General features: G+C 32.5%; 1 protein-coding gene across 1 annotated transcript; it reads right to left on the reverse strand.

The window, feature by feature from the left end:
* Positions 1-665: 665 nt before the first annotated feature.
* On the reverse strand, positions 666-27,035 carry LOC139528926 (uncharacterized). The gene is made up of 2 exons (XM_071325174.1): positions 26,964-27,035; positions 666-3,163 (listed from the first exon to the last, which is right to left on the reverse strand). The coding sequence occupies exon 2, from the start codon at positions 3,144-3,146 to the stop codon at positions 1,362-1,364; it is 1,785 nt and encodes a 594-aa protein (XP_071181275.1). The 5' UTR covers positions 3,147-3,163; positions 26,964-27,035; the 3' UTR covers positions 666-1,361.
* Positions 27,036-27,534: the final 499 nt, after the last annotated feature.

Genomic DNA, 27,534 nt, shown 5'->3' on the forward strand with positions numbered 1-27,534 from the left:
AAGGATTTGATCGGGTCAGGAATCCAGTCTAAGGAGGTAATGGCACGAGGAAAAAGGGGGGGGGGTGTACCAGGAGAACCGAGCGATTAGCGGGAATTGAAAGGGAGGGAATCAGGAATGCTTTAGCTTTTTCGTTTTGTATATTTTTATAAAACGAAAAATCAGGCATTGGCAATTCTTATTATTCTTGACCAACATTTTTTAGTAGGCTTGCATATTGAAATTTATATCTGTCATCCATTCCCCTCAGTCAGATTAGAATGGTCCGATAAAAGCATTTTTTATTACCTGGGTTTTTAGAAATTATATAACCTGTTATAACTGACCAAATGATATGGCCGCATTTTTCACATTGTTGAAGGCCTAACATTGCATATAATTGCTAACATCGACTTTATATGAACTTTGGTAGATAGTTATCTCATTTGCAATCATACGGTTTATTACCACATCTCTTATATCTATTTACCCGAATAATCCATCTACAACTACAAAATTTTAATGTACTTCATTAACTTTGAAAGTAGGCTATATCGATTACGTGGAGGGACTGAACTATTCGTGTTGTATGTGTATATAGTTTCCGTTTTCGAACAAACGAAACCTGTCGTCGTCAGAAAAAACAAAATAAATCCAGTTCCTGTATGCCCAATAAAAAAAGTGTATTTATTTGTCTATTTGTTTTTATTTTTGATACATTTGCTGTACATAATTGATTTAAATTACTATGGTGTATACTCCCTATATATGTGATACTACCTACAGGAGGCGTATACACCGAAGAGTAAACCGAACGCAACATGTCGTCATAGAGATCCTTAGCATAATACAACGATGACGTATATTAAAAAAAAAAACATTAAACTAATCGACATATATATATATAACGAATCGACATCAATATAAAATTGACAGATTACCCATAAAGAATTTTTAAATCACACAGTTACAAGTAACAAATTACAAATTGACAATTTACGAATTAAGAGTTTTGAATTTACGAATTGACAATTCTCGAATTGCGAATTTATAATTTAGAAATGTTCACCCCGTTGGCTCTCCATAGCATATACCATGATTTATTATTCTCTACAAAAATGAATGATTTGGTTATTTAAGGTTGCTTTTGTAAATTTCTCCACATTTTCAGCCTTTTTCTATTATAATCAGTCTGCATAAAAAAGAGTAAGAATTATTTTTAAGCGACTTTGTCTGAACGGACATACCATTTTTGGTACACTGTTGAAATATCCTACCAATAGACAAAAATTGTTATTAAAATTTATAAATATACTTGTTAACAAATAAAAAACTATTTTCACTTTGTAATTGCAGGAAAATACGCACATTTTTATTTATTTTCAGCATATGGTGCCGTTCGGAAACATCTTGTATTTTTTACAGTATGATTTAGTATGAACAAAGACAACATCCAATGCCATACCGTCTCTGCTATCCTTTTCATTATTTAACTGAGAATGTTCCACATAACCGCCAACATTTTTAAAAAACATTCGTATATTACGTAAATTTGTGACTGACTTATGTACAATATTTTTCATTCCATCGTATGTCCTGTATTCAATTGACCAAATATCGACAACGATTCTTCCGGATTTTAGCTCGTTTCTCATCGAATTCAAAATAATCATTTCTGATCCTTCAACATCTAACGAAAAGTAATGAATATGATGCACACCTATCTTATCGGTAACTGCAACTAAATTAAAACAAGGAACTGAAATTGTTCTTTTAGATCTAATCATTTTCATGTGGTCTAAATCCATTCCTGGTGCAATGCCACCTACAGCACCTTCCTGAAAAAACTCAATGTTTCTAGATGTGTCTGATATGCAAGCACAAAGACGCCAAGCATGCCGTTTCAGTGCATCTATTTTATGACACAGTTCGGGATTGGCTTCTATCAATAATCCAGTCCAGTTATGTTTCCTTTCTAACCACAAGGAATTTGAAAATGATTGACCATCATATGCTCCCATTTCAATAAAAAATCCTTCTTCTCTCGGAAAAATATTATACACAGTTTCATCTTGTTGAGCCTGTGAGAAGTGTTCATCACTATTTTTTACAGGAAAATACCGATGCGGTGTTTTCAAGCAGTTCTTAAGCGTATTTGTAAAATTAACATTGCTTTTAGTAAATACATGCACGCGTTGGAGTCCATGGCCTTGGTAATGCTGTTTCCAGTTTGTAGTCAAATAGGGATATCTAATTTTGCCGTACCATCTACCAGCATTGAATTTGATATGATCCTTTTCATAATTGTATGGAACACCAAGCGTTAACGATCCACCGTCCCTAGTTACACACCAACCTTTGGCAACGGCAATTATGTCTCCCCATGGATTCAGTCCGTCACCATATCTGCCTAAACCGTAATGTTGTATTGAGCCAAAAGAAACAATGGCATCAAAAAGCCCTAAAGTATTGTTTAAATAACTTTTACGAAATTCATCGGGAATCATTGTTTTTATTTTGGGGTGTTCTGAAAAAACTGTACCATATTCTAAAGTAACAACCTCGCGTGCTCCTGCCTCTAAAGCACATGCCTCTACCCATGGTATTACAGCACCAATAATCAAAACTCGACCATTCTTAATACCATGTGCATACCTTAAACCGTCTCGTAACGCATTTGTTTCTGATGCTCCATACGTTCCTTCTAATTTGTTATCTTTTGCCAAAGAAATATAGTCCTGTATAACTTGTTCCGTCCACACTGCCATTTTGACAGTCTTACCAAAATATGCGTTGTCAAAATATCTTGACGACACTTTCAGCTTGTTGTTCATCGTAAAGTCCATTTGTAATTCCTTAGGTATTTTTTTGGGAGCAATATGTAAACCGTGGCCACGATCTATGAGTGCATTGCTGAAGAGTGATTGACAGTTGATTGGGACACTGATATGACTAAAATATGGTCCGGGTTGCCCTATATTAACTGTTTGACAAAGTTCTCCGCAATCCTTTCTGATGTATGCTACAGCATCTAGTGAGTCCTGCAGGAAAGGTTCCTCGGGTTCGATGTATGTTTTGTCAAAGTGCACTTTATAAATGTACACAAAAAGTATAACAAGAGCAAGTGACAGAATGTATTGCCGTTTTAATCTTCTGTTAAACAACATTTCTGACGGGATTGTGACTGAAAAAAAAAATAAAACAGATGCATGTTTGCGTGTTTTTGTGAGAAACGACATCAGTAAAATCAAAGCAGTTAACCTTTAGAGCACCAAATGTATAGGGTCAGTGTGATTAAACACTTGGCGTCTGTCAGCTTTAAAGTATAGTTTACAAACTGAAATCATTTATTGAAACCAGCAAAAGAAACAGTGTACAACCTTAGTACTCTGCCGTTTTTAATTGAACTTAGAACCAACATTTACTTGCTGGCAAAGCTTCTTGCACACTTAATATACTAGTAATGAAAAACTACAAGCGGAAGGATGTTGACATAGTACTAAATTTAGGATGTTAAAGTAGCAATAGATGACCGTTATAACATTTTACAACCTTGATTAAAGAAAATGGCAAGTTATGAAATGTGTATTCATTAACAAAACACACAATAACACATTAAGATATTGTAACCTACGCTAAACATTATCATCAATGATAGAAATAGTACACGGAGAGTTTCCGAAACCATATGAACAATAAAAAAAACACCTGCATAAAAAGGTATAAACAAATTAAACAATAACACATAAATTAGTGGGAATCGCTATAATAAATGAAAATAAATATGAAAGGGTCATACAAGCTGTTTAAATGCAACAATATATGATAAAGTATTCTTCATTCTTAAGAAAAATCCAATGCGGGAAATTTTGACCTGTTGCGATCATCGCTTGCAGTGAAATAAGTTTACAAAAATGCATATTTCAAGATTTCATTGTCTATGATTATACTGAGGGTTCTAGAATTAATAATCCCAAGACCGAGAGCTAGGATAGACTCATAGCTTAAAAACCGACTGATAAAATGAACGTTACTTGTTTAGAAATTTCAAATGTGAAATTCAAAAGAAATATTTCAAACAAAATGTTATTTCATATTTGTACTCCGCGAAGCTATGTTCATTTTTTTTTCGTCGAAGACAAATTGACAGCACCCTGAAAAACTCTCTAGTTAAGACATTTAAAATAAGCAAAGTCTATAAAACAACATAGAAAACTAATGATTGAGCTACACTTCGAACTACCAACACAAAAATTGAGAAGAGATGATGGGTGGGAGGAGTTCGATCATATACTAGTATTTGATGATTAGTCAAAATTAGTAATGTAACATGCCAAGAATAAAGGACATGATAGTATTTTCAACTATTGGAAGATACCTGACGTCACATGTGCAACACGAATTACATTGCTGTCAACTAAATCGTAACTGTATACTGAAATAACTACGTCTTATAGACATTTAACAGCTTCCTTTGATCAACAACCTCAATCATAATAGAAAACGAATGGACTGGAATATTTTTGTATAAGACTATCATGTTTTATTAAAACAATTTACTTGTTAATTTTGACATTTAAGCATCGGTCAATTTTACAAACGTGCAGAGTGTACTGGATACAAATAATCATATGATGTTATCACTAACCAGTACATTTGTAAACTATAATATAATTTCTTTGAGATTATTCATCCTGCAAGACATCGTGATGTATATTTTTAAACATTTCAGTTTTTTTATTACAATTAGGAAACCCTGGCCCTCTATTAAAATTGAAGTTGACAAAGGTGTGAAGTCATAAATCGGAAATAAGGTGACAACATCATGACGCAAGAAGAAACAGAAACATCATGACGCAAGAAGAAACAGAAACATCATGACGCAAGAAGAAACAGAAACATCATGACGTGAGAAGAACAGGACAAACAGACAATCAAAAAAACACAATACACAGCAAAGAGAATAAAAAAAACTGAGCCATATGAACCCCAAAGAAAACGGAGGATTCCAGGTGCTCCGTTGGGTTAAGCAGATCCTTTTCTACATTTGCTCATAATGGTACACAAGTAGCCAGATCTCAGTCCGAAGCGGTTATTTTGTTCTCATCAAGTCCTAATAGTCAAGATTTATTGCTAGAGAAAAACTTCAAAACTTGTTCACACTGTCAGACGCTGTCATGATATACCACGTAAAGTCCTTTCAGTCATGTCAAGATAAACAAGACAGATTGTTATTACGTCCGTTTTAGACATGTTGTGACGGATTTTAAATTATGAAATATTTGCTGGAATAAAAAGCGTAACTTCTGAATAAATAAGTAAAGAAAATCATCTGTTGGTTCTCTATTTAGCGGTATGTTGTTGTTTCGTTGAGGAATTAAAAATTGTTCGTCTATAAATGACGTTGGTTTTATATGTCTAAGTAAATTAATGTTAGTTTATTTGATTAATACTTGAATATCGGATAATAAAAAGTTTACCAGTATGTGCTCAATACTGTATTATAAAATATAAAATCTATACGTGTTGTTTTACTTAGGGTTATAAAAGTTACCCTCAGAAGTGTTTGTATTGAAACAGATTTGAAAAGGACGGAAGTTGCGTGTATTGGGGAAATATAAAAGTTACCCTCAGGAGTTATCATATTAAAAAAGATTTGAAAAAGACAGAATTGCGTGTATTGTTTGTTTTGTGTGTATGCAATCATAACATCGTTTCCTACAACACATGTATGGTACGCATTAACCCTAACATGTTGATTACCCAGCATGTAAAACATATAGTCGATATCCCAAATAAAATGTGAACGGTAAATGATTTTCGTCTTTGAAAAAAATAACTGAAAATTCAAAACTTAACAGTGAGAGAACCTTCCGCAATATTTTAAGTGAAATAAACATTAGCAAATATTTAATTAGCGTATATTAAGTATTTTTCTGTCTGGTGCTACAACGCGCTTGTAATATGTTGATACTTTCCTCGTAAACAAGATATTTACTTCAGAGCATTTTGTTAATTGTTACTGTCGTTCGGGTTATTTGTAAAACTTTGACAGTTTCTATTTTCTTCTTTTGTATTGTACAATATATTTCCTAACAATGATTTACATCACACAGCTGTGCATCGAAACGCACCAAGGCCGGCTTAGTGCATTATGCTTTTAAAACTGCACTTAACCCGTAATGAGATATACCAACGAATAGAGCTTATTTAAACAATATATTCTATTTGAATTATTGGAACCTATAGTAATTTAAGTATTTATATAGAAAGATAAACTGATAACGAACGAGATTCCAATCCCTCTTACTATATAAAACCTTTGCGTTATTTGGTGTGTTCTGTTTTTAAAGACATAGACCAACGGCACATGCTAGTAAAACACAGAATTATTTCTGAATATTACAAATGACACAGTTATCACTAAACATTAAGTTGCAAATGCACAAATTTGAGTATTCAATAACAAGGTTGGATAATAGCTAAATTAATTAATTAATTAATCTATGTATTTATTTATTTATTTATTTATTTATTTATTTATTTATTTATTTATTTATTTATTTATCATTATTTATTCATTTATCTATTTATTAATTAATTAATTAATTTATTTATTTATTTATTTATTTATCTCTTTCTTTCTTTCTTTCTTTCTTTCTTTCTTTCTTTATCTATTTATTTATCTAATTAATTGAGCTAGAGTTATCATGATCCGAAATTCTCCTTGTACAGGCTAACGAATATGGGGACACTTACACAACACCAACAGTTGTATTTAAACACTTGTGTCGCGAATACAACTTATTCACAGCAGGGTACCAATGTGATATATATGTGAATGTAATGCATTTCAGCTACACATGTAAAAAGCTGAACGTTTGGACAAAACTCTGTAATTTGTTAAAAAGGATTTGTATAGTAATAGTTTACTATACAAATCGTTGGTAAAGTAAACAGCATTGCCGTGAAAGATTTGAGAAAGCAGAATTATTAAAGTCATTAACCTTTTCCTTTTCAGGCATTTTAGAGTTTTACTTATCGAAAAGACACTATCGAAGTTTAAATGAATACTGCATTCGTATCAATGGTCATACACATGCCATGTTGGACTCAAATAAAAGATAATTAGTAAAATATTTCAGAAAACTAAGTTTGAAGATAATTCGTAATTTTTTGGTCACGTGGTATATTTCCAAAAGTCACGTGACTGTTGGAGAAAAAGTGAAAAAATACGAAATCCTTTGGCAAAAAGTCATGCAGAGACATATTGGTGGGCTAATCGGGTCAGGTTTTGGTAGAAACACAATGCCTCGAGTCTGTTGAAGCCATAAAAAGTTATCATAGTGGTATAAATAGACGCATAATGTGCTATAGGCCTTGAAATATAGTTGTCCGTTACATTCAAAATAACTGATTTTAGACACCATTTTTGTCCGATTTCAAACTTGGACTCCAGTTATTCGTCTAATTCGTTTTCAATCAATTAACAACCTAAACTTTGTTTTTACAAGTGGAAATTTATTGAATTACCAATGCTAGCTTGATCTGGGACACTCTTGACTGAGCGTGATGGAGCAAAGGAGGTAAAAAGGGGGGCAATTTAGCACACACATTCTTTCAAACAAAATTCGTAGGTTTTCTTTTTGAAATTGAAAGTAAAGTAAAGTTAAGTTAAGTTACATTTAATAGTATACAAAAGAAGATGTGGTATGATTACCAATGAGACAACTATCCACAAAAGACCAAAATGACACAAACATTAACAACTATAGGTCACCGTACGGCCTTCAACAATGAGCAAAGCCCATACCGCATAGTCAGCTATAAAAGGCCCCGAAAGGACAATGTAAAACAATTCAAACGAGAATAAGTTAAGTTATTTAAGTTAAGTTAAGTTACATTTAATAAGTTAAGTTAAGTTAAGTTACATTTAATAAATTAAGTTAAGTTAAGTTACATTTAATAAATTAAGTTAAGTTAAGTTACATGTAATATTTGAAATTATTTTTCCGACAACTGCAGTGGGATTCGAACTCTCAACCTTAGCGCCTTGTGATCGATCATCGTTCCCCTGCGCCACTGACAATGTAATGAATTTTGTTGAAATTTAAGTACTTGAGTCTACTACTAAGGAAGAAATTAAATAAAAATTATAAAGATTCTCACCCAGTGTGTTTTCCTTTTGGAATTATGTGTTCAGATGATATTTTTTTGTTGCCAAATGCATGGTTTTTACGCAAATCTAGAAGGCGTCCACTCTTTAAAATGTCATTTTTTCATTGAAATATACATGTTTCTATATACAAACAAAACTGTTGTCAACTTTATCATACCGCAGCACTTACGAAACCATGTTTTGTTACATCTATTTCAACTTTGCAAAAAACAATTAAGAATACTTTAGTGGTTTTTGTCTCTTTTCTCATAATTTCCTAAAGACATGACTTCGGATTTTTAGCGCATTTCAAATTTGTGATTGCGCTGCTACACTAAAAATAACATTTGCAACTAGTCTACAAGTTAGAACTATTAGTTTAGTACTATTGTTCAAAACTCACTTCACAGTTATTGAGAAAAGTCATAAAACCTCTTAAAAGAGCAGTTTTCTATGCCCTTTTTTTTGAGATAATTCCTCAAAATTCGAAGAAAAATAAATGTTTTTTACAGACAAAAATACACATCAGTAAAAGGCGAATTGTTTATTAACTAATAATGATAGAGGTTTGATGCACTTTCAATCGCATTGCTGGTTATTTAAGGATTAATTTGAGGCCTGAACCACATCTGTACGTCAGCAAATGGCGATGGAACAAGTCTAAATGCCCCCAAAAAGTCTTGAAATTGGCTTTTATCGGTAAGCTGTACCGGTATGAAAGGGAAGGGGTAAAGTCACGGGTGTCATTCGGTTAATCGAGAGAAATGGTCGTGAAAGAATACCTAACGGTGGTCAGGTATTGCGATTGGATCATGAGAGCTCTGGTACCACCTCGTGAATTCAATTTTATCGAGAACTATGCAAGGTCAATAACTAATTTAATTTTAATACTTACACGGAGATAATTAGAACAAAAACAATTGTCTGTCAAAATGGTTTAACTTTATGATCAGTATGTGAGAAAATCAAAGTTTAAAAGTACAATTTGTTTTTACAAAACTTCAAAAGGCAGATTGCTCCTCGAGATTACAATGCATTTTAAAAAGGTAAACTAACTGGTTTTTGTTTTCATAATTCGAATGAATTAATTACTTTTTTGCGTAAGTATATTCAGAAACTCGGTAAAGAAAAGAAATATTCACACAACATTGATATTTCGGATCATGAAAGATCATGTACCGCTTTTGGAAGATCGTGAAAAGGATCGTGTAAGATTTGATTCTATGAAGACGTTCAAATCATTCTGCGATTATATGACAATTTATAATTGTTTTTTGTCTCGAAAGAACTAGGTTTCCATGACTAACTCGTGTTTCTTTTGTTGATAATGAATAGGGCTATAATCGTGCAATGCCATTGGATCTAATTGAGGGGGGAAATGGATCTAATTATCTTAAAATACCACACAGACTAGATGAATTAGTCTATTTGTCCGTCCTTCATAAGTTTTATTAAATGTAAGATTGCTTTATTTTGTATTTATAATTTTTATTGCTCATGTTTTTGCCCATTATATTTATAAAGCAAAAATCCTCATTAAGCTTTTTATAGTATTAATATTTTTAGACCGCAACTATGCCTTATTTCATAGATCAAGGCTTAGTTTTGTGGTTAAGTCCATATCACAGATTCGTTAATCTATTTTAGGGTAACTGTATGTAAGTTATGCTTGTAATGTAGCTATTTTCGACTAGAAAGGTTTCAACTAACCTTGGCCTCATTATCATGCATCACTGGGCAATGTTTATTTTATGTGGTTTGGTCTTTTGCTTATATATCTGTATGTTATAGAGCCACTGTATTTGGTGTATGGTGTACATATCTGTCTGCATGTTTCATGTATGACGTTGACCTCATTTTCATGGTTCATCGGTCTTTGTTAAGTTTTCGTGGTTTTGTCAGTTTATCAGATACTAAATGCAATAGGATAATTGTATTTGATATATTGAATGATAGTAAGATGTATATGGCTGGCTGTCGGTCAGGGTTCAGATAAGTTTGACCTTGTGTTCCGAAATCATTGGTCAATCATAACGTTTAGATTTATCAGTTTTTAAGCTACTGTAAGCACCCGAAACGCTATATTTGTTGAACGGAATGTTTCAGTCTGTATTGCATGGTTCATCTGACCTTGACCTATTTTTATTGATCATTGTTGATCTTAAGCGTATTTGACACTTATAGTTAAGCCCTTACTATAACAGATGTTCAACATATATGCTATTACAATTAAAGCAGAAGAGACATGTCAGCATTTGCGCTCTTGTATTCTTTAGTCTGCAATATATATATATATTTTATTTGTCAATCGCCAATGGCAGTCATCATTGTTAAAGAACCTCAGTTGTTCGACCTGTTAGTCAAATGCGTTTTGTTTTAATATACTTTTTTCACTTTTTTGGTCTTTTGGAAAATGTTCTTTGTGCAGTTTTTAGACCCTTCTACAACGAAATTTGTTTTACATGCACACGTATAAAAATTGCGGTTTTAATCAAACGCAATCATAGGTTTGAACGTAGTTTTCAATTTAGACTTATATAAATTATATATTTCAGCGTCTGTGGTGTTCGCTTTAATTGTATAAATTCAAGATTTAGAAAAAGTATCTCAGTTTGAATATACTGACATGATTCATTTGACATCGTGCTGTTATTGAAGAAGGATATCTGTTATTCGAAATATCTAATATTTGTTAATTTTATAGTTATTTAAAGGTGATGTTGTACCCTTTTTGACTTGTTATATATATTCTTATTGTGTAGTGTACAGAATCATATCACATGATCCATTGCCCTATAAGATTGATCGTTGACTATTTATTCAGTCATTTTATATAGATACATATATATATAGATATATATATGAGTCTGAAAGATTGTGTAACAATACCGATAAATAGATGGATAACATCGTACAAAGATGGAAAAACTAAACAGATGATACTGAACATAATTCTTTTGTACCCATAGCAGTAACATAATTCTTTGGCATTTTTACTCTTTGTTTTTTTTGTTCATTTATCGTTGACAATGTAATGTGAATTTGATGTGACTGTCATAAAAGTGAGAGGTTTAGCTAGCTATAATTACCAGGTTCAATCCACCATTTTCTACATTAGGTATGCCTGTACCAAGTCAGGAATAAGACAGTTGTAATCCATTCGTTTGATATGTTTGGACTTTCGATTTTGCCTATTGATTTTTGATTTTCCTTTTTGAATTTTCCTCGGAGTTAAGTATTTTTGTGTTTTTTCTTTGATTACTATCTTCGACCACATGTAGAAAATTTGCCATCTTTTATGAAATATTCTACAGATTACCTACTAAAAATGCAGGATTTAAACCCTCTACCTCTATACGAATATTCCCCATGCGGATGGTATTGAAGCATGTAGAGAAGTTTGGGACTCTCTAAAAATTCCACCTACTGATTGCTTAGTTGAAATGCTTACTATGGTCTTGAAAAAGAACAACTTCACATTCCAAGGAGAACACTATTTACAGACAAATGGCACTGCTATGGGTAAAAAAATGGCTCAATCTTATACCAATATATTCATGGGTAAAGTTGAAAAGCAACTGCTGGAGTGCTCCATCGAAAAACCGCTTTCCTGGTATCGATTCATTGATGACGTTGACATGAAATAAGACAAGGGAGACCAAGAATTACAAACTTTTATAACAAATGCTAACAATCAATACCCTACCATCAAATTCACCCATGAAATATCTAAGTCCACCATAAACTTCCTTGATACATCTAGGACCCTCTCTGTAGGTATAAACACAGATATATACTCTAAACCTACAGATACTCATCAATACTTGTCCCCTGAAAGTTGCCATCCTCCACACTGCACGAAGAGCATTTTAAACAGCCAAGCTCTCAGAATAAAGCGAATCTGCTTATCTGAAGACACTGCAAAACAACGTCAGGGGCAGCTCAAAAGACATTTCAAAAGAAGGGGATATAAACACAAAAACATCAAAAATAGTTTTCGAAAAGTGAAATCCATCCCCAGAAGCAGTCTGCTAACTTACAAAGATAAACAGAAAAGTAAAAGAATCCCATGTGTGCTCACTTACCATCCATGCCTTAGAAATAATTTCAAGACCATTTGTGATCATTGGACAGCAATCGAGAAACATTCGAAGTTGTCCAAAATCTATCCTGAGCCTCCCAAGATTGCATTAAAACAACATAACAACCATGAGAAATATACTTGTCCGTGCTGTTCTTTCTAAACCTAACCATACTGTAGGTATACTTGTGGGGATAAGCGCTGCAAATGTTGCAACCAATTGCAGCATTTATCAACATTTCGCAGTAAGACCACAGAAAAGACATACAAGCTCTTTTGCAATGTCAACTGCAAAAGCTCAAACGTGATTTACGTTCTTGAGTGTCCTAGGTGTGGTCTCCAATAGGTTGGTGAATTATGCAGCCATTTCACAAACGCCTAAATGGCCATAGGAGTGACCTCACAAAAAAACGTATATTCCTGTCAGCCAACACTTCAGGTTACATGTACCAGATCACAATCTGAAAGATTTTGATCACATGAAGATCCTTGTGATCGAACAGGATTGTACATGGCAAAATAGGCAAAGAGAGAATCGGGAGAAGTTTTGGATAAAAACACTGCGTGTCCACCATCCAGATGGAATCAATAGAAAGAAATAGTTAAATTTACAGTCTAGTGTTTATACTATTATATTCAGGATTTTGGATTAAAATCATCTATGTTTACACCTTATACATTATATATTAATATTGTTAAAGCTTTTGTCGCCGAAAAAGGCCATTTGTTGAGCCGAAGTATTTACAATTATTGTATAATTTGTATCATCTGTTCAGTTTTTCCATCTTTGTGCGATGATATTCAACACTTTTTAGTGTATTGTTTACCATCTATTTATCGGTATTGTAACATCTTTCAGACTCTTATTATTTTTCCTGTTTGTATAGTATTGTCAATTTTGATGATCCAATACCTATTAAGTTTACTGGTTGGTAGATTCTTGTAAACTTATATACTTATCTCATTGGCAACCATTTCACATCTGCTACGTTTTATACAAAGATGCATGAAAATTAAAAAAGTACTGGAACACAAAGGTTGCATGGTTATCGTTGAATCTCAAATTGGTTATCATGATTCTGTTTTCGCTTTTATATATGGTGGATGGTTAACCTTTTGTGATCAAATGTTGCATACCCATATTATTGGCTAAAAAGTAGCGGTAAGAAAATAGGTCTGCCTAAATTGTACTACATCGACTCTCAGAGCTAAATTTTCAATACGCGAATTGAAAAAGGTACGATATCGCTAAACATACCAGTGCAAATTCAGAAAAAGTTACAGCGATTGAGAATAGAGCTTAATCGGTTAAATAACAGTTCAGGCTGGGCATCCCAGTCGAAGTATACATTGAATGAAAATTTCCCAACTAAGTTTGGTACAATGACGCAGAGCTATTGTGAAAACACTAAACACACAATTAATTAGATATAAAGTTATCTTTGTACAATTTTAGTGTGTGTCGGCGCAGCAACGAAATAAAAATAGTGTAATACTATGTATGCACAAATGTTAACAAGAATTTCACTAACAACCAGGGCCCATACTAGCACAAACGACACTAAACGTAACTGAAAATAACAACCCTTACAAAAACAATTGCGTACACATGCATATTCCCAATGCTTTAAAGAATCTTATATACCCATTCTTTTCGAAAATTTATATTTTGGAAATCAACTTATCTAAACACTTTTTTAGTTATTGTTTTAACTTTCGAGGTAAATGGCTGATTTTAGAAAAAAACCGAAAGCTTGAATGTTCGTTTTTATTGGAATTGTTACACGCTTCCATCAGTTTCAAGTACATGTATATCAATTGGTAAACAAAATATTGTTTTCTAATTATTAAGTCTGGTCACGCATTGTCTTTCACGATTACAAAAATGCGTTGCCTGATCCTTCACGATCAAGTTGATGAAAAATTTTAAAAAAATCGATATTTTCATAAACAAATAAACGGTTTCAAGGGAAGAGCATACCTTTATTTTACTGTAATATCGTATACATTAAGTTTCAAATATGTCATGATATATCCAAATGTGACCATTACAGGTACAAACAGCGTGTTTTTATTAATGAATCCAATAGACATGTATTGCACTTTTTGTGGGTTTTTTTCATAAAGTACTGCATATTTTCTTTGTCTTATTGTACAGTATTGTTGAGAAAGTTGAATCATTTTGACAGACACATATTTTTTTCTGATTTGTTCTGCGTTTTGAAAATTCAGCGATTTTTTCACATATTTTGAGACAAAATTTACATTTGATTACATTCACGATCCGTTACCAGAGCTTTCACGATCCAATCTCAATACTTGATCACTGCTAGGTATTCTTTCACGATCAATTTTCTCGATAAACCGAATGACACCCGCGTAACTACTAAGTAATTTATCGTTAAACGACATGACATTTTAAGACTATTCAAATACAGGTAATGTGAGGCCTATCCTAGTATGTCAAATTTATGTAATACAAATCGTTTAAATAATGACAAAGGCTGAATGAAGACGTGTCCGTTAATCCGGGTTTGAACCACTTGCAAAGGACAACTTAAATACACATAATTTTGATTTGTTTTCTCATATGCGGCAGGGACGAACGGTTAAAGTTCGTAATTAAACAAAATCAATTGAAATAAACACATGTCGGTATCTGTGTAGAATGTATTATATAAATTTTCAATTTTAATGGTTTTTAAGGGTTATATTGAAATGAGCTTTGTCGAAATAAAATAAAAAGAACATATAAAAAAGAAAAACGCATGCAGTTATTTTAGTCCACACATGAAATCGCATTAAACATAACGGTCTCAAAAAGAATATTGGCAAATCTAATATAGTCCGCTATTCATCTTTTAATTATTTGCAAGTGATTTGAACACTTTAAAACAACATAATGGTAAAATGACATCTGACATATGCTAATTGCATGAACTCAGAATGAAAGGTGTGTTTACCTACAAAATACGGCATCTTAGAACACAGGAATTAACAAATATATTATTTTCAAATTTGCAAATCCAATTCACGGGGAAAACCACTGTCACAATCCCTGATTACTGATTCATCACAATATTTAACACAGATCACATTCATACGATTTTCAAAATAGAAATGTATACCAACAATATCATACAACTTAGGCACGCGTATGCTTATGAAGCCTTTTTGTTATTTTAGAAATTAATTGCAACATTAATATTGTATATCTAATACTACTGTAATGCCAAAGACACATCTCTCATTTATCCAAGACGTTTTTAAATCGCACGTGAAATTTGCCAAGCGGAAACAGAACACTTTACGTTTGTTAAAAGCAATCTTGATACATTGATAAGATAATACTGATTTTGATTGATTGATTGTTGGTGTTTAACGCCACTCAGCACTATTGTGCCATACTTATTTTACATATTATATTTGGAAAGAAGCCGGATTGCCCGGATAGAACCGCAGACCTTTGGTAGGAAAATTATCAATCATAATCAATAAAGATTGGAGTCGAGGGCTCCTATCAAGTGCAGTGTTCAACAGGCTACTGACACAACAGTCCGACTCCTTGGATTACACGGCCACCGAGGCCGCTTAGTAAAAACTGAATGATGACCCTAAGATGATTTATTGTTTATTTTCATTTTGAAATTGTTATTCGCGACGTTTCCAACATATTATTAATGTATTTATGACTGCTATGACTCGTTTATTAGTCAGCGAACAAAATCATAAGCTACAGTGGAGAATACTTCTAACCTTTCATTAAAACTGCCAGAATATCTGTCATAGAACTGTTATAACCTGTCCTAGAACAGTTCTACCTAGAACAGTTCTACCCTAGAACAGTTCTACCCTAGAACCCTAGAACTGTTCTAAGTAGAACTGTCAGAATCAGTTTTAGGTAGAACTGACTAAATCAGTTCTAGGTAGAACTGACTAAATCAGTTCTAGGTAGAACTGTCAGGATCAGTTCTAGGGTAAAACTGTTTAAATCAGTTCTAGGTAGAAATGTCCAAATCAGTTCTAACCGTAGAAATGTACAAATCAGTTCCAACCGTAGAACTGTCAGCAGAACTGACTAAATCAGGCAGGACTGTTGAATAGTTCTAAATGACGTCACTGCAGTAAGGGCACTTTAGAATTTAGAAGAAATAAATCACTTCCAATTACTTTGCTATATAATAGCAGATTTTCTGTATGTTTTACTGATCAAACGTTACATGTACAGATATCGAAGTGAATAGGTGGTTATCTAACTCATCGGAGAAATATTTTTGCAAGATTGCATAGGAAACGTCATTGTTTACGTTTCTTCGTTCCCCGTTTTTAACATTCTCCTCATAAATATAACTCTGCATTTAATTCATGGAATTTTAATCGTAATTAACCTTGTTTGCCCTGGATTTACATTCATTTAAAATTTTGTTTTGACAAATGTTCAAACGAAAATTGTGCAGTGGATGATTTATGGGATATTAATGAAAAAGTGTTGTATTATAACGTTTAAAACTATATATACATTTGCACCATCTCGTCAATTTAGCCAGACTTATCCATAACGTTTATAAATGATATCTGGGAATCTGGAACTCAGAAAAAAATATACTCATCTGAACATGAAGCATTTGCCACTGGACGTTCGGCTTCAAACAAAATCATGCATGTTTCTTTGCCTTCTTCAACATGTTCAAATTGTATTAACAGTATACTATTCCAAGAACTTCCCATACATGCACTTTTAATTCTAAATAAAGTATATGAATCAGTCATATGAGTGTTGGATAATGCCGTAGAATAGTTTTAAAAAAAACATCACAAACTAACTGACTTAAAAAGTCACTTTAGTGACGGTTCATTATTATGGATACAGAGAGAAAATAACGGCGCGCTAAATTTTTAGATATGGTATAAATACAGCTTATAGCTATTTGTCTGCCACTACTGGATATCACACAGGTTCCCGTAAAAATTTGACGTCATAAAACAAAATATCTGACGCCACAAAGAAAAAGTGATTGTTGTATGCTTCAAAAGTTCAAGAGGCCTGGTCAGCCAGGATAAGTAATATAGGTGTATTGTGTTCCAAAGTTGGTGTCATTTTTATCATAATATTTTTATGATCCGTCCTGACATAGAAATATTATTGGTTTATAATGAGGCCATATATATGGAGGACTCTAAAGTGCGATGGGGATGCTAAAGTACGATGGTCACGCTAAAGTGCGATGGTCTTCGCTTAAGTCGATGGCTACACACGCTAAAGTGCGATGGTCCGCGAAAGTATATACGTACGAAACGCAGTTGAATTATGACGTTAACAGTCGTTTATGCAAACCAAAAATGAACATGCCGGAAGATGAAATTAATATTGGAAGCAACAGATGCATATCAATGTTTACGTTAACGTTTAAATATTATCGATTTTATTGAAGAATATAAACGTCGGTAAAATAAAGGTACACGTGTTCAAGGGTAAATCATAAATTGTCCATCAGTGTGTACATTGTAGTAAAATAGACCATGTATTAATAATCGCTACTAAAAAGAGGAATGACCGAATAACAACCCCCTTTTCTCGAATTTAAATTAAAGCTTGTGCAAATAATTTATTTGTTTTTACAACTGACAACTTTAAGGGGACATGTTTACATTAGTAGGCTGTGTAAACGGCAAGCTACACCAATATTACCCAATACGCTCCTCGTCCTTAACTTGCATGAAATATTTGCCACTGAACGTTTAAGTAACCAACAATTAATCCAATACGGCTGAATTGTTAAACATTTATTAAAAGGAAATATAGTATTTTGTGACACCTAAATAACCTTTTAAAGCAATTATTTCTAGGTCAGTCTTGTAATTTTAGAAATAGACATATAAGACCGGTAACGTAAAAGCCTATCGCACACTATGTTATATCATAGCAAACTAGATTTTGAAAAAAAAGGCTTGTTTTTATCATTAGTGCCCTTCATCCTTTCTTTTTTGTTCCATTGTACTTTAGCGTACTATACCACCGCACTTTAGCGTGAGACACCATCGTACTTTAGTGTAGACCATCGCACTTTAGCGTGACCATCGCACTTTAGAGTACCATCGCACTTTAGAGTCCTACATATATTTACATGATAAGTGTAAATAAGTTCAGTTTTGGTTGATGTGGTCAAATAATTTTGTTAAAACGACTCAGTCTGATACATGTATATCAAAACTACTGAAATGTGTTTACAATTCAATATTAATATTTTGAATAAAAATAGGACTTGCAGAAAATTGCTGGTACATTGTCTAAATTGATGTGAAATATTTTTTTAGCCAATGTTTCACAATATTGCTGTCATTTGAATTATACATGTACAATCCATCGTGATATGTAACTAAATGTATAAGTGATTTACTGTGCGGCTATGTATATGATGTATTAAGATTTACATTTATATTAAGTGTAAATATGGTCAGTTTTAGTTGATGCTGTCAACTAATTTTGTTATATCCATGAGTCAGTCTGAGATATCAAAACTACTGAAATTAATTTACGATTCAAAACTTTGATTAAAAAGAGGACATGCTGGCACTATAAACTGATGCGAGCATAATTTTATTTTCCAATGTTGCTTTCTTTTATATTGAACCATCCATCCTGATATAAAAATATAAGCACGCGCAATATAAAATTCTACTCTGAACAATATTCCCCAATATTCATGCAATAACCCTATAATATAGATCATTTGTATTATAATGATTATACTCTACATCCTTACATAAAAACATTACAGATTTACTATGCGACTATAAGAGTTGTATAAAAAAGAGCAAATATGGACAGTTTTGGTTGATGTGGTCAAATATGGTCGGTTTTGGTTGATGCTGTCAAATATGGTCAGTTTTGATTGATGCAGACAAATAATTTTGTTACATGAGTCAGTCTGAGGTATGAAAACTACTGTTATTTGTTTCTGATGCGATATTTTGAATAAAAATAGGAAATGCTGGCACCCTCAATTAAAAAATGTTTGTGGTCATTGATTTCCAATAATGCAGTTATTTATATACTTCATTCCCTCTCGAACTGAATTGCTGTGCAACCATATAGATTTACATATACAAAGCAAATATAATAAGTTTTGGTTGATAGAGTCATAAGATTTTATTACACGACTCAGTCTGAAGTATAAAAACTACTGATAATTGTTTGTGATTCAATATTTTGAATAAAACGAGTACATGCTCATTGGAGGATCAAGGGGAGGGGGTCCAGGGGTTGGAACCCCACTTTGTTTGTAACATCAATGCATTTGAATGCGAGCATATATTTGCCCCCCTCCCAAGCCTGGAATTGCCCCTGCATACTGGCACTATAAATTTCTGCTACTTGTATATTACAGTCCCTCTAGACCTAAAATTAAAACTGTGGTTCTGTGCAGCTATATAGATTTGAAGAAAGAAAAATCAAACAATGGCAGTATAGATTGATGCGGTCAAAAGATTTTGTTAAACAGGTCGTCCAAGGTATGAAAACTACTCGTAAATAGATATTATATTGGTTATTGAGGTCCGATAATTTTGTTATGTGATAACGAGCCATCCTGACTCCCGGAAAATGCCCCCCCCCCCTAATACTAACGACCTAATTTATGTACAAAAATTTAGTGAAAAACTAAAATTTATGTAACACATCAACAAAAGAAAATCACTGAATTACATGCTGACTTGGAACAGTACATGCAGAATATGGCGGTGTTAACAGGTTAAACATGTTCTCTTCAGAGGCGGATTATGGGGAGGGGGACAGAGAATGTTATATAGGGAATCCCTGAAGCGTGACTGAAGCGGGTCCCCTCTTAGGTCAGTCAGTGGGCCCCCACTTATGAACATTTCTGGATCCGACACTGCTCTTGCCGATTATAAATCTGAAATAAAACCGGCAAAATAGCAAAACTCTATATAATTTAAATCACTTTTTTACCCAAGCCTTTATATTAAGGCAAAGTGTTCTTAAAACGTATGAATCAACTCTAGCCGTAGAATTTATAAATCAATTTTAGCCGTAGAATTTATAAATCAATTTTAGCCGTAGAATTTATAAATCAATTTTAGCCGTAGAATTTATAAATCAATTCTGGCCGTAGAATTTATAAAAATCAATTCTAGCCGAAGAATTTATAAATCAATTTTAGCCGTAGAATTTAAAAATCAATTTTAGCCGTAGAATTTACAAATCAATTCTGGCCGTAGAATTTATCAAAATCAATTCTAGCAGTAGAATTAGAAATCAATTCTAGCCGTAGAATTTATCAATCAATTTTAACCGTAGAATTTACAAATCAATTTTAGCCGTAGAATTTATACAAATCAATTTTAGCCGTAGAATTAGAAATCAATTCTAACCGTAGAACTGTTCTAGAAGTAGAACTGTCTAGAACTGTTCTAGGGTAGAACTGTCCAAATCAGTTCTATGTAGAACTGTCCAAATCAGTTCTATGTAGAACTGTCCAAATCAGTTCTATGTAGAACTGTCCAAATCAGTTCTATGTAGAACTGTCCAAATCAGTTCTATGTAGAACTGTCCAAATCAGTTCTATGTAGAACTGTCCAAATCAGTTCTATGTAGAACTTTCCAAATCAGTTCTAGCTAGAACAGTTCTAACCTAGAACTGATTAAAAGGTGTCAGGCTGACAGTTCTACGTACTGTTCTAAAACAGATCTCCTGACAGATTTAATGAGAGGTTAGAAGTGATCTCCACTGTATGCAGTGTGACATTTATCGAAATGATAACATAGATTATACAATTGTCAAATCAAATGCATTCCTTAATTCAAATAATTAATTTGAAAAAGTCGTAGACATACAGGTTTTATTTCACAAGTGTTGGCGAAGCAAGTATATTTTATTAAATTTCATATTTGTTTTTTCTCCATTAAACATGAATGCAGAATTTAAAATCGAAATCGATTATAGCCTTGCATGGATTAAAAATAATGTGTTTTGACTGAAGGACATAACATTCCTACAGTCAACATATACATTGTTAGCGTCAATGCATAACAGGGAATTTAATCCTATAAAGTTTATAAATACGAACATAAAGAACTCCTACCCCCAATCACGGCTAACATGCAACGGATTAAGATACGTTTTATTCCATGGCGTGTCTATTGTTCCAGCTATGCGGGTGCGCACATGTTTTATATCAACAAAAGTGTAATGTGTCGAGGAAATTGCCACGGATGAGACGTCGGTTTGTAAACGCGCATATGCAATGGGCGTTTTGAGAAATGGAGATCGTGTTTTAAGATTTAAAAAGTGTCATTAAGAGACCTAGTGAGAACGAGAAAACTTTAAATCAAATTTCTATAAAACAGCCCTGAGAACAAAAGCGTGGGCACTCAAACTGAAACACCGAGTCGAATTCTCAGTGTTTGCATGATATAATTTTAATTTCCACTTGATTCTCCATTGTATGCTACAAAAACCTCAGAATATATCCATTTATCATTGTTATGTATTACTGGAGTCATCATAGCATTAGGACAGTGGAAAGGTATTCCTCCGGGCGGCAGGGAAAAAAGACATTCTTGCAATTTGTCCGACTAGCCAGGGGAAAAGACACTATTCTATAGACAGATAGTATAATATCAAATCGTATTATTTAGAGCACGTACACACCGTAAAAATGGCGGAATTAAGTTACCAAAAGGATATTCAAACTACTAGTTGAAAACAAATGGCGCACGGCAAAACTCTGCTCTATGGTCGGGTTGTTGTTGCTTTGACACATTACCAATTTCCTTTCTCAATTTTATACGGACAAACTGTGTAATAGTGCTGGGTTATATTATAGAAATTACACACTTCACGACTCCATGACCATGGAAATACAAATAAGATTACGAATTTGTATTTAATTTCAACATCACTTTTCTTTTTAATTTCTTGTGTTTCTATATTTGGCATTAGAGAATAGAAGACAGCCTAGGTGCAGCGTGCACACATTTCAGATTATGTGGTACGATTTCAGCTCCCGTTTGGAAATTTTTGAATAATGCAAAAGATCGATTTGTGCATATATCAAATGTATCAGACGACGGCAACTAATGTTAACTTACTTGCATAGACTAACACAACATACCTAGTCTATGTATCCATGAGCTAAACTAACTTTACATAGACTTTTCGAATTATTTTATTATTCCAGCAGACTTAGGGAGCTACCATTTGATTTTTATGGGGGGGGGGGTCTAATTAATCTAGGATGAAATTTGAAAAAAATAGGCAGGACAGGAGTTTTGAGTAAAAATAAAAAGGCAGGATGAGACACATGCAAAAAAAAAGTTAGAAGGGCAATTTAGGTAAAAAAATGTCAGGATAAACTAAAAAAAAAGGCAGGACCGAACAGAGTGAAAAATAAAAAGGCAGGACAGAGATTACAGCTAAAAAAATGCAGGACAAAAATGTTCATCCTAGCAAACCCTCCCCCCTCTCCCCCCCCCCCCCCCCCCATAAAAATCAAATGGTAGCTCCCTTAGTCCATGCAAGAATGGACTAAGTTAACGTTAGTTGCCTTCGTCCATGCATGCATAGAGTAAGCTTAGTTCTCAAGTTTTCATGTTTACATAACATGAAAAGTTTTTGCAATTTATCTCTTTAGGTAAGTTATAATGCTCAATAAGTCTTTAATTTATAATAAATGGGTTAAATATGAAAAAAAAATCAAGATAGAAGAAAAAAAGATAGTAACATCAATTAAAAAAAATATGACTAACATCAAATTAAGCGGTAAGGAGAAATGCAATTTTTTCTAAACTTAACGTTGATTTCCAGTTTTATTTAATACCTTGTATCTTTTGCATAAAAAAAAACTATACAGAGTAGCAATCTTTTTTTATATATTGCCGATCTTAAATGACTTTCACATAAGATATCTTATGATTTTTACTTATTTTTGTATAAATTATATCATGTATCATGTCTCATACTAGCTGGAATTTTTGTTCGATCTCTGTAAAAATACAAAGCACTTATTTTGGCTAAAAAAAATAAGTTTGCATGTAAAAATCATTGCAATTTATACTATATAGTAACAGAATATTTTGTTCATACAACCTTGAACATAACTGGTCTCATTAAGTATCCATCTGTTGCTGCAAATATAGTAAGCCGATCAAACTTTTTTGTACTGATAAATGCAATAATTCCAATACTGGTAATTTGTATCAAATAATATAATATTGAGTATTCAATTTATGTAATGTCGTCTGAAATAAGTACACCGGATTCAGCAGTTAAATAAAGAGATAAATAGGGTTGTTCCCAGCATGTGTTTAGTATGACTATAAATTTTCACTTCTGTTTCTAGTGCTATTGACAACATTTTTTTTTTATTTTGTAAACAAAATATTTCCTTTCTCCATTTAAACTGTATAGCTTACATCAAAATTAGATTATGTTCAAGGTTATAGTATACTTTCTGTAAATATGAAACATTCAACAGCTGTATACTACGGTGGCCTTTATTTATTTATCCCTTATTGTATTGATTTTGTATTTACAATGAGTCATATATCACATGTATTCGTTTAGTGTATGTTTACATGTGTTTATATATCTTTTGATTGTGTTACGCTACACTCTATTTCAATTGATATTTTAAAGTGTGTCTTTTTATCTTGTGAAGTAACATTATTGTGTCGGGTAAGGACGAAGGATGGTACCTAATACAATGTTTAAACTCATTGCATTTGTTGCAACTGACTTAAGTTAGGCTCCTGGGGCCTGTTTATCGAAACTGTCCTAAGATCGGTCCTAAGAATTTCTTAGGACAGAAGTTAGGATAAAGTTAGGACCGACTTACGACACGTCTCAGCATGCACATCGAAGCTATCTTAGGAATATCTTAGCTAGGACGCCCTACCTGATTTCCTAAGTATTAGCGGAAAAGAAAATACAAATCGAATATGAAATATGATATAATATTTTATCAATAATTTTATTTCAAATATGGTTAATTAGAATCTATTAACTAATATGTAGTTTTAAATTAAAAGGTAATAAATATTTTTTGTAAAATAATTGTACATTTAAACTGTATGAAACAAAACATAACACAAAAATAAAAAAAAAATAACAAACTAACTGTAAACAAGATATATAATACGTAAAAATCACAACATGTTTTTGAGTGAGTTGAATTCAAAGTTTCACATTTTCATTCTTTAACAGTGCAAATGCAAATCTCGTGCATTATTCATATCATTACGGAGAATTCCAACTATTTTTACTAATGCTTTAAAGATAATACGCGTGAAAATGCACAAAAGACGAAATTCGAATGTATCCTAAAGTTAGGACCATCATATGACCATCTTAAGACACCTAAATTGGTATCCTAAAGTTAGGACAATTCCTAGGATTTTCCTAAGTTGCGACATGTTTGATAAACCCATTTAGGACTAAGATGTGTCCTAAGTTAGTCTTAGGACACGTCCTAATCCTAAGAGAGCTTCGATAAACAGGCCCCTGGTGTTTAGTAGTAGTCGTTTGTTGATGTGGTTCATAATTGTTTCTCGTTTCTCGGGTTTTTTTTTATAAAGATTAGACCGTTGGTTTACCCGTTTGAATGGGTTTACACTAGTCATTTTAGGGCCTTTTATAACTTACTATTTGGTGTGAGCCATGGCTCTGTGTTGAAGACCGTACTTTGACCTAGAACGATTCTTCTTTAACAAATTGTGACTTAGACGGAGAGTTGTCTCAATTACACTTTTACAACATCTTCTAAAATCTATGTAGGAATATTGTATAATAATTTCAACTGTGTATTACTGCTCATGTTTATCAATTCAATCAACACATTTTGAGTGTCAGGTAATGTTCACACAATGATGGACTTATAACAAAAGACACATATCACTGCGACCGAGAGAACTATGCGTGCAGATAGTCAATCCTCCTCTTACTAGTACTTGACATATTACTAATATATAGAGTCTTAACATCGCGGTCATGGCAAGTAAGTCTGGACCCCTATTAAAATTGTCTTAAAACTGTTTGACACTATATTATGAAGCTATAGTATCTAAATCAAGCTTTACCTCAAACAAAGACAAATTACTTAAAGTCCTTCTTTGAAAAGCTTTGCATGTGTATGCTCTAACTTAACTTTGTTTTTAATTTCAATTATGCACTTCTCTTATTCGAAAAAAAAATATACTCAAATGGATATCATACGCATGAACTTTTCAATAATTTACTTGTTTGGCTATACTGGCCAGAAATTTGAAGTTGAATAACAAGGCAAAATTGGATTTTTTTTCAAATTTTATAACCAACAAATAAACAGGAAAGTAACTGGGCGAAGGATACGAGTATTTACTGCAAAACCGTGAAAATTTATATGAGACATTCTATTTTATTTTTTCCCACAATTTAAAACATTAAGTGAGAAAAGTAAAACGTTCATTTAACGGATTTTTTTTTCTACATTATATCTGGGACTGATATACTTAAAATAATTAGTAAAATATTTTACTAACATACAGAGTATATCAGTTATAAACCGAAATCTTCATAATGTGTTTTTTATATTTGTATACAATACAATAAATCTATCTCTTAACACCATCACTGAACTAAATATTGTCAGTCTGTTTGCCAATGTCGGAGACGTTCTTTACATTCAAGATAGAATTAACAAAAAACGAAAATGATTTAAATCTTATATCACAATAGCGCTTTATTAATTTTCTAATGTGAAAAAAAGTAGGAAAAACTCCCAATTATGAACACCTTAAAAATTATATCTAAATTAAACGTGGTATTTTGTTGCTTTTTGCATAACAATTTTTGCAATCTATTTTGTTTAAACTTTTATCTAATTTCTGACGCCTGTTGAGTACGGATTGATCAGTATGTTTGATGCATTTGGATACTCATGTCGAATCTAAGATACAAACTGGCGTAGAGTTTCATTTCCTTACCTTTAGTTCAACACTATGTATTGTAAAAAGTATGTGGTAACTTAACATTTTGTAATATTCGATTAAACATGTTTCTAATAAATGATTTAAAACTTCTGATTTCTATACTTTAAGGTTTGTGGGTAATAGCGTTGATTTTTTTCTTCTTCAGATTTTTCATTTTGATGATTTATGAGACAATCCTCGAAATTCAAAATTCATTGTTATTCTCTTGTGATTATTTCTTCTTTCAAATGGACTTTTTTAAAGTTTGAACACAAAAACAAAAATCATGCAACACATTAAACATTCGACTATAGACAAGAGCATTCGGACGGACGCCCGGTATTTCCTTGTTTCACCTCCCCTTAAGAAACGTGGCGTGTGGAAACACAAATAGTAACTTAATGTACTTCGCTTTAATATTACCATTTGAAATTATGACAAAGCAACCTTAGTTTTTCTCTTCAAATTTTCCAAAATGTGTATCTTTTGCTAAAAGACAAAACGTTACATTTGCTACAATGTTTTGTTTTAAAGTATTTTAAAATCTTCTGGTATATTTGCTGTGAATGTGTTTCCAATTGACCATCATCATCACAGTTAATTATATGTTTTTTTTTTCACAATTCATTTTCTGAATTAGCAAGTTAACATCCTCTTGATCATATTGTTATATTCAATGTAAGCAATAGTTGTATTATAAACATACTCATATTATCACACATTAAATACGGTTTCTCCTTTTAGTTAAATATAAGATCTGTATATTTAAAGCAACTCACCTTACATGTTATTGTCCTTTTCTTCTAAGTTTAATTTATTCAAATCAAATCTGAAAGGAAAATACCATAACTGAAATAGACAATAACTTATAACTATTCTCGAAAACTAATATTTCTATTGAATGATAACAAAATGGTTTCAAATTTAAATTGCTGCTGATTCAAGTTAATATTATTGGTACTTTTGTGCTCTCTAAATACGATTATTTCATATCTTCCGACGCCGTTAGATTCATTAAAATTTAATTTATCCGTCACTTGGAAGAACGTGCTTAAAACAGTGTACTGATCCATTTTCGTCAGATTTGATCATGATATTCAATAATTCAAGAAATGTCCATTGGTGTTAAACAAATTATGTTATATAATTATACATTGCGTAAGTTTTTTTTGTGTACTTAACATTTCGTTTTTTTTTCAAACTATTCAACACAATAAACCTTTAACACACAACTCAGTTGTACTTGCTAAAATGTGTTATATATTTCTGCAGTTACTTTTGGTTTATATTAATTATGTTGCTTTTAAAAACCTGTTAACAAAAACGTTGAGGCTTTTTTTTTTGCCCTGA

This window comes from Mytilus edulis, chromosome 1 (genome assembly GCF_963676685.1).
Source record: "Mytilus edulis chromosome 1, xbMytEdul2.2, whole genome shotgun sequence".
Taxonomy (NCBI): Eukaryota; Metazoa; Mollusca; class Bivalvia; order Mytilida; family Mytilidae; genus Mytilus; species Mytilus edulis.